Genomic DNA, 9,767 nt, shown 5'->3' with positions numbered 1-9,767 from the left:
TAGCTTTGCGCAAAATTCCAAAACAAACAAACAAATCTAAGGTAATGTACCCGTTTTTAACTTACCAAATTATATCTCACAAAAACATATTTTTTATGCGATATAGAACTACTTAAGTAACAAATGTAAGGAAAAATAATTTTCCACTGTATTTTCATAATGCAATATAGTGTTAAATATACCCGATCATTTTATTTTCAAAGATGTTTATAGTATGTGCCAAACATATATTGCGTTTTAATCGAAATATTCAAAGTTCAAGAACAATCTAATAATAAACCATCTTGAGTAGGGGGGAAAAACGCTAACCAGTATATCTCCAAAAAAACATTAAAGCCAATAAAAGACCAGTGACAGTATGCTAAAAGATAGTGTTAAAAACTATATTTCAATTACAATTATTCCTTAGCTAGTATTTCTTCTATTAAATTTTAAAATCACTTGTCCAATCGTTCACATCTGTCAACAAACGACTCAATGGAAATGTTACCCTTAGTTACACATGCATTTAAAACCAAATCCTGTTACTTGTTCTCCTAGGCAATGAATATCCATGTTAGTTTGTCAGAAACAAGCCAACAATGTGTCTTTTAAAACTTAAACGCCAACTAGCGAACGAATATTCCAAACCTACTGCTACAACCTCTCTCCTTTGAGGCTCTTTAACACACGTGATGGATCTAGATCTCCGTTCTGTAAAAAATGTGTATATATATCTCTTCGTTTATATATATAATACGTTGCGTTTTTTGTTGCGTAAGCCACCAGAGTGGCGCCACAATACATTGTTTTTCAAAAATACAACAATATTAGGTCACTACTGCAAGGTTCTTCAGTAAAAACAACAGTCCCAACAAACAAATGGCCACACACTGACCTCTATTGGAAAGTGAAAGAAAATATTTGTTTGTTTTGAATTTCGCGCAAAGCTACACGAGGGCTATCTGCGCTATCCGTCCCTAATTTAGGAGTGCAAGACTAGAGGGAAGGCAGCTAGTCATTACCACCCACCGCCAACTCTTGGGCTACTCTTTTACCAACGAATAGAGGGATTGACCGTCACATTATAGCGCCCCCACGGCTGAAAGGGCGAGCATGTTTGGTGTGATGGGGATTCGAACCCGCGACCCTCAGATTGCGAGTCGAGCGCCATAACCACCTGGCCATGCCGGGCCAAAAGAGAAAAGAAAGAGATTTAATAATTCAAATATAACATGGCATAAACTGTGCTAGATTTTCCAGCCTTATCTACATATTTGTCTGTCTGCCAAGTCATCTTATTTAAACGGTTTCGTAATTATGAAAATTAGCCTCTTTCTGATTTAAGAATATGAGAGATTACATAGATTTCCAAAATAATCCAGGTTCATTTTCAAAAAATAATAAATCGGTCAAATTTTAAGGATTCTCCTGTTCATGAAATTACTCTGTTAGCTGTAACTGTTATTTTCAGGCTTCTGTATAAATGCATTTACTAAGAAAAAACACATTGGATTGTTTCTTTGTTGAACTGAGCAGAGCAACTTTTGTCAGGCAGAACAGGAAGATTTTACCACCACACTAATAACGCACGCACGGCGTTACCCTTCCCCCATTCTTAGCTATAACGGGGGGGAGGGGGTGAACCAGGGTATCTCAGATCCGCAGTCTGGCACGCTAACTGTTGTAACCCAGCGTTGCAGGTATTCTATACTTGGTGTTATTGTTTTGTTTTTGCATACAGTCCACGATCCTATATTCAAAATATTTTAACTATTATAAGTTTAATTGTATTTGAATTGTACGACTTGTCGTTAATGTGACTGTTACTATTTAATGATTCCAGATCACTAATTCTGAATAAGTAAAAAGATATTTACGTTTTGTCAATCTACGTCTCAGTGAGTACAATTCAAGGGAAGTCACCTTTGATCACATGATATATTTTCGCTAAGCAAAATACTTTCTGTTAATTTTCTGTGTAAAACCGCTTTTTTTTGAGTCGATTACTAGACTAACTTGTTACCAGGCGGTTTTTGTTTTGTGGCATCGAGCCAAACAAACGTGAGCGGTGATCATAACCTTGAACGCGCTATGCACGCTTCCACAAGCTGCTAATTCAAGAATGGCGGGCGTTCACCTCTTTCTACCCAGAATGCATACGCATGCGCAATTTGTTTTGATTTTTGGTTGATTTTTCCAATACGTGTACGTTGTACCCAAGGCCTTACTCAATTTGAGGAAGTTTATGTGGCGACACCTAACGACTTATTATTCAGTTACATAAAAATCCACCTTGACCTCAATTGCGTTTCCCCTACTCTCATGAAATATTTTTTTAAATTGTTGGTTTACAGCTCAAATTATCATATTTAATACACTGCATAAATACATTTTATAAACAGTTCGACGTAAAAGGTGTTTGCTAAATCTTGAATGCCTGAGAGCACTATGTTAAAAAATAACGCTTGACCAGTTTTTTGTGGAAGGCTTAGCTAACTTCAGAGACTCTCTAAAGCCCTTTAGTAAATCAAAATAGTTATATAAATGTGTTTGATTGCTTTCACATTTTAAATTATATATAAAACTATATTCTCGACAATACATAAGACGTAATTTGGATTTTATTCTCCTGTTTGCTTGTTTTTAAGTATAAAGCTACGCAATGGTCTATCTGTGCTGTGCCTACCACGATTACCAAACCCTGTTTTTAGGGTTATAAGTCTTCAGATTTACCGCTGAGCCACTGGGAGAGGGGGGGGGGCTTATTCTTCTGTCACTGTAAAGTGCTGCAAATTGGATAAGTTATCAAACATGCTGTTTAACGAATTAACAAATTTAATTTCAAATTGATGTCAGTATTTGAGTGCAATTACTTTCTATCCCGTGTTTGAGAAATTGTGGTTGTTACAGCTGTCTATTTTGTTGATAAAGAATAAGTACTTTTTGTATTAGCTAAATATGTAAATATATATATATATATATAATCTCGATTCAACAAAAATCCTGAGCTCGTGCTTTTTTTCTGTGTACACGAAGTGTGAACTGACTTAGTTTAGTTTTTGACTCGTGTAAAAACCTTGAGTTTTACTTTAAACAATACTTTTGCTTTTTATGTCCGGTGTGCCCCGGAGGTTAAAGTGCACGAACTGTGATCTTAAGTGTTTATGGTTCGTGTCCCGTTGCCAGAAAACGCGCTCTGCAAATTGAAGCTGTCTGTGGGTACGCTAAACGATTGGCGATCAAATCCCACTGTTTGGTTAAGCAAGAATAGCCCAAGAGTTTGCAGTACTTGCTATTGGCTAGCTGTCTTTACTCTAGTCTGTCAATTCAAAATCAGTTACGCCTATGTCAGTTAGCTCTTTGCGTAGCTTTGCGAGAAATTCTAAACAAACAAGCTTTTTTTGTTATCCTAACTAAATTATTAAATAACGCTTTCTATAACATATTATAGTTAATGTATTTGAATGACTAATTACCTCTGTGTATCAAATAAAGCCCAACAAAGTATTTATATTTTTAAGCATTACAGTGTAATTACGTTTTTTTTTTTTATATATATTCTGAAGAAATGAAATGTTTCACTGTAGCTCAATCGTAGTTACATTTTAGACTGATGCGCTGCTATAAGGAAGGAAGCGCTTCAGATGTCTTATGTTGTGTAAACGTAGGCAGATAAATGGTATTTGTTTGTTTTACAGGCCTACACATTTGCATTTACTTTGTGTGAAACCCACTCGTCCAGTAATCTAATAAATAGCTACTTATAATATTTTATTATCTTTATTATGCAATTTACTATAAATAGAAAAAAAAATGGTTTTTCGTTATTATGCTTCTTGCTTTTTATTTATTTTTTTAGGCCTTATCCTCATAGGTAGTACAGCGATGTACCTATTTATTTTTGTAGTATTAATTCGGTATATTTTATATTTTTAAAACAACATCTAGCGAATATATATATATATATATCTGTATTATTATTATTTAGCTGTTCGGGAGTTATTTAGATAAAGTTACCAATTGTTTTAACTACCGAAACTTATACTGGTTTGCAGTTTGGGTATAAGTTATTTTTTGCCACTACGCCACCTCATGGTGTAAGAAATAACCTTGACACCGGGCATAAAACCCGTCTCCTCGTGCACAGTTTTTTATGTTTCTCTTGTATGACGATCGCTTCCTGTTTAACGACCAGTATGTGGGTCACGGACAGAAAGAAGTACACGAGAGTGCGCATACTCCAATGACGCTTGATGCGGCAATCGATTTTCCCTACGGGGAAAGCAAGGAATGCTTTTTTGCCCAACAATATTTTCGAATTTTATTTTCTTATTAAAATTAATTTTTGTGGCTTACATGAAACATTTTCAGTTTTGAAACAATAAATTGAGTGTTACAAAGTTTAAAGCCAATTTGCTAAGCCTTGATAATGTGTTTTTCTTTTATTTACCAAAGAAGTTATATATACGATAACCATAATAATATTATTTTCCGCTGTTTAAAGCCTGAGAATTAAATCGTTTTATTTTTCTTCAGTCGCCAGAGGGCCGAATGCGGCCCAGTGCATGCCGGACTGTAGATCCCTGGTTGGCGTACCGTTATCGCCATAAAATCGCGCTCCCCACTTTAACTCATTCACTGCGCCTTTGCCGTGTATGGAATTTCATTTTTAAATTTCCCGCGTGAACTGGTAAGGGGGTATTTATGAATGTTGAGGCGCTCTCAATCCACCCGAGCATTGTTACCGAAAAATGAATCTATCGTTTTCTTGTATTTTCTTATCCGTACTCCTCATGACGACAACAAAATCAAATACGTGACACAGCCACAGTGTAAGAAAGAAAATGTTTCGACCCGTTCACGTGACAACCGCAATGAATGGGTTAAGACTATGGGTATGTTATAAGAGTGACAGTCAAATCCCACTATTCAATTAGAGTAGCCCACGAGTTGGCGGTTTACCGGTTACGTGTATGTATTAAAATGTGACTGTTGTTATTTATGGCTTCAAACCACTCGGACTTTGGATATTTACATCTCTTTCGTGGTCCCGATATACAAACAACTCGTGCACATTGTTTTGATTGCGACCTATCTGGCACAAATTCCATCTCTGGCGCTTTGTCGTCTCGGAAAAACGATATTTGAAGGTTATGTGATGGTGTCGACCTTTTCTCACTGGTCGACCTTCATCAGTTACTTGTCTCCATGGTTATTGAGGTTGAATGGCCCCAGTTCTTTAGGCCTTGTGTGTGGGCTTGTTGTGTCCAAGGTGACACACTTAATATATAACAGATATTTAGGCCTCTGTATTAATTTTTTTATTAATTCTTCTTCATTTACATTGATTTTTTATTCGGGCACATAATAATTTCCTAAACGAGTCTTCCGTATATGTTATGCACATCTTTAAAAACTCGTCTTCAACACCATATCTCAAACATAGCTAGGGCCCACCAATGTATTCATCCACCGTAGTTAGATGATTATTTTATAGTCATTTGAAATTGCAAGTTTTAGTTAAGTAAATATATATATATATATATGGTTTGATGATTGACTCGTCGTGGTTGGCAGGTGATAGTTATCGGTTGCACGAAAACCTCTTTAACATATCACTTCTCATTTCTCCAATCGATGATAAAGGTGTCTCGATTTTCTACATCTGTTGTTTAATCAATGAGCTTAAGAAATAAGAAAAAAAAAGACATTTAAACGAAACAAACAACGACTAACGATAGAATCTAATATAACAGGTTTGGGTTACTTGTTCGCAAATTACACCATATATTTAAACAGTGTTAAAGGTTTCTAAAACACAAAAATTATTTTGAAGCCAGACCATTTCGTTCCAGTATTTGACTTACGGTATTCAAATTTTACAGCGCTTAAAGTTGGGAATTGTAATTATTATTCAGAACGCGAGGTTAAAGCCGTTTTATGACAACTTGTATTAGGGATATTTCTTTCACTTTTGAGTTGTGATTAAGAATGGCCTATCACATTTAAGACATGCCTTCTAAACGGCCATATTACTCGCAGTAGCTAAATTCTATAGTGCTGTGGCCCTGGCAAAATCTGTTAGACGTGTGACGTCACCATCACAGCAAAGATCTCATATTCAGAACCTAACTTCCATTATTATGAGTCCATTTTAAATAAACAGAATATATGAAGCGCTAATCATTTGAGACTACATGAGTAATAAATTGAATATGCATATATTACCGAGTGAAAATACGCAACTCAACTTCCTTCAAATTCTGATTTTAGCAACAGTAGTCTACAAATGACCTTTAAAATGTGTTTTAACCACACACTATACTTGTAAGGTGTATTTTATTAAGTTTTTAGTTACATATTCACGTGACTTATGGCAAAAGACGTTTTGCCATTTTAACGCTATGACACCTGCTCTTGAGCAGGAGTAGTCGCACGGTGCTTGCCGCCAGCTCCTGAGGGTAAGTGACAAGAGTGTGTGCTGAGCGGTCTCAGAAAGTTCTACCAGTGGACACGGGGGATCACTAGTAGTCAGTGTGTTTTCGAACACTCTGAGAGTTTGATCATGAAAAGCACTTAATTGCGAGTATAAATTGAATAATTTATTTGTATATACATATTTTTAGTTTTTGAAGTGTTGGATCTCACCTTCAAATTTAGATTCTGGGGTGGCGTTCTGGTGCATTCCGGCAACACTACACCCAAGTTTACTCCAGTTCTTCTCCAAGCTGTTGCCATCTTACACAACTTCTACAGAAGATTACTTGTCCTACTAGTTGTCTCCATGTTGCTCCCTTTCGTGGAGTAATTATAAAACATGTTTCGCTAGCTTCGAAAATACACGCTGTTGATTACACAGTAGAGTGAAAATTCAGCAGCCTAAATAGCAAGTAAACGTTCAGTAGCGCTCTGCTGGTGGTGGTTTGATTTTTTGAGAGATCGCGTAAAAGAATACTCTAATCCTAGGTTCAAGGATAGTTCAACCTTTGTTCGGCATGTACTAAATGAATGTGATGTGGTCCCATTACCCAATACGTTCAAAGTAATTAGTAAAACCGAAAACGAGACTATGCTACGGGTGAAGGAAACTCTTGATCCTTCAAAAAAGAAGTTGTTGTTTGTTATTAAGCACAAAGCTACACAAAGGGCTATCTGTGTTCTGCCCACCACGGGTATCGAAACCCGTTTTCTAGCGGTATAAGAATTAAACAATTAGCAAAGATTTACTGAACTTTTAAATGCTACTGATTGTGTTGTTGTTGTTGCTGTTTTCTAATTTGTTTACTATTTGATTCTGAGGGCCCGACATGGCCAGGTGGTTAGGGCGCTCAACTCACAATCCGAGGGTTGCGGGTTCGAATCCCCGTCACACCAAAGATGTTCGCCCTTTCAGCCGTGGGGGCGCTATAATGTGACGGTCAATCCCACTATTCGTTGGTAAAAGAGTAGCCCAAGAGTTGGCGGTGGGTGGTGATGAATAGCTGCCTTCCCTCTAGTCTTACACTACTAAATTATGGACGGCTAGCGCAGATAGCCCTCGTGTAGCTTTGCGCGAAATTCAAAAACAAACAAACAATTCTGAGAGCTGTGATAAAGCAAAATGCCACTTGCTTATTTCTTATGTTGTTAATCCTTAACATTATAAAGAAAAATTAACATTAAAATAATTATGTTAAATATAATGTTACGTTAGGCGATGCTATTTTTGATGCATGTTTTTTTTACTTGTTTCCAGATAACTGATAGTATGCAAAATATTTTTTGCTCGAATCTTTTGACCTTTTTTTTTTCTTACACAGTGAATGGATGCGAAGATGCTCGACTGAACCCTGGAGGTCGTGAGGTGACCAAAAACACGCTTCAGCCGAAGAAATCCCCAGGCCATCACAATCAGGCCAAGACACTACTTCAAAATATTTTACAGCAACCTCCTCAGCATCTCCCATTCTCCATGGTCGCATTGTCTCACCATCCAGCTCTCTCCTGCAGCAGTACAACGGGTCAGTTGAAGACATGTCTATTTTACCAATAAAATTTACTTTATGGTGTAAATCTCCTTGCTTTTTGTACCTTCCATTGTAAGTGACTGACGTCAAAATATAGAGCCTAATTTCAATGTTAAGCGATTTGCAGTCCAAAGTTATTAAATACAATATGTGTTCACACATACAGTGGCCCATGTCTAAACATATTCATGTCAGTTCTGGAGAACATGTGGAGGGTGTACTATAACCCTTATTTTACCCCATACGAACTTTAACTTTTTAATACTAGGCTAAGCATCTACATCATTAAAATTATATATATATATAATATATATTTCTTGTATAATAATATTAACAGAAGTTTCGTAAAATAACGTTTTAGTAAACATGTAATTTTATTACAGTTTCGCTTCAATAACTCCTTTCCAAAATCACAATAACTCAAAACTAAAGTCTTGTAACAAAGAGAAAGCATAGGTCTTTGGTCATCAGATCGCAAACAGCGTTCAACTTCTTTGATTTCTAGAACTATAAAATTAAAGATCACTGTCCCTCAGTGTATTTCTTTTCCATATCCTACATTAATTCAGCTTGTAGCTTTGCGTATCCACTCATACTACACTTCTGTAACTTGCAGAATTAAACTTGGCAAGCAGACTCAAATGGGGGTACTACCCCCCCCCCCCCGGAAGATCACCCAAAACACGATGTGGTGTAAGCACATGGTTTACTTGTCGCTGAATCCTAGTCTAGCATCGTATTTTGTGTTCCTATCCCACTTTGGTATTCCGGGGGATCCATGTGTGAAACAGTATTCACACACCCACTTAAAGCGGGAAAAAACTTGGCATACCAAGATGGGTGTCTTAACGGTTTTTATTTTCGGGTACGACCCCTTTTGGGGTATTTGTACGAGAAATGGGGTAATGTAAAAGCTTACTTGCTATATTTGGACCCCAAGTGAACCATAAGGGAGACCTTTGAACCTCACAGTGGAGCGGAGGTACTTTATAATTGTAAACAAATATTAGTCTAAGCAGTAACACTATAATGTAGTTTAACGTAACATACCCCTCATAAATGTCTGTTAAAAGTAGTAATTTTTGTTTGGATCAACTTATAACAAGGGTATTAAGCCAGAATTCGAGACGCGGTAACTTTAATAAAATGTAAGTATATAAATATAAATATGATATATACATTTACTTACCCGTATATTTTAAGTAGCAGATGTAGTACGTATATATTACTTACCCGTATATTTTAAGTAGCAGATTTAGTACGTATATATTACTCGTATATTTTAAGTAGCAGATGTAGTACGTATATATTACTTACCCGTATATTTTAAGTAGCAGATTTAGTACGTATATATTACTTACTCGTACATTTTAAGTAGCAGATGTAGAACCGCAGCGTTTTATTGGATAAACCTTCAGTTAGAGGAAAAAATTTATTTTAGTTTAGTTTTAGTATACCGCTCACTTCCGGTGAATTCAGATATCGCACCCCATTGAGTAAATTTGGATTTTTACGCATTACAACATTCATTTCGTGCGTAAAATAGAAAACCCCAGTAATCATTAATGGAATTAAGTGTGATATTGACATATTTTTTTTTGTGGTTGTCTTATTGTGTGTGTGTATTATTAGTGACCCCGAAACCAACAAAATCCTCGACCCACAAACAATTTGATGCATAAATGGTTTAGAAAATGTGTTTAAAGACCCCATAGGGACAGATGAGCCCCAACGATAACACAGGCCTGCGATGGTTTTACTTGTCTTGAAATTTTTACG

General features: G+C 36.3%; 1 protein-coding gene across 3 annotated transcripts in view; it reads left to right on the top strand.

Moving 5' to 3' along the window:
- LOC106458490 (ecdysone-induced protein 74EF-like) overlaps positions 1–9,767 on the top strand; it is a 171,771-nt gene that overhangs the window by 127,471 nt on the left and 34,533 nt on the right. For all 3 annotated transcript variants that reach the window (XM_022385115.1, XM_022385111.1, XM_022385105.1), the window contains exon 4: positions 7,782–7,982. In XM_022385115.1, the coding sequence (XP_022240823.1) occupies positions 7,782–7,982 (201 nt within the window). The remainder of the gene's footprint in view (positions 1–7,781; positions 7,983–9,767) is intronic.

This window comes from Limulus polyphemus, unplaced genomic scaffold (assembly GCF_000517525.1).
Source record: "Limulus polyphemus unplaced genomic scaffold, Limulus_polyphemus-2.1.2 Scaffold23, whole genome shotgun sequence".
Classification (NCBI taxonomy): Eukaryota; Metazoa; Arthropoda; class Merostomata; order Xiphosura; family Limulidae; genus Limulus; species Limulus polyphemus.
Note: the sequence above shows the minus strand (reverse complement) of the source record. Positions and strands in the feature narration are given on the sequence as shown.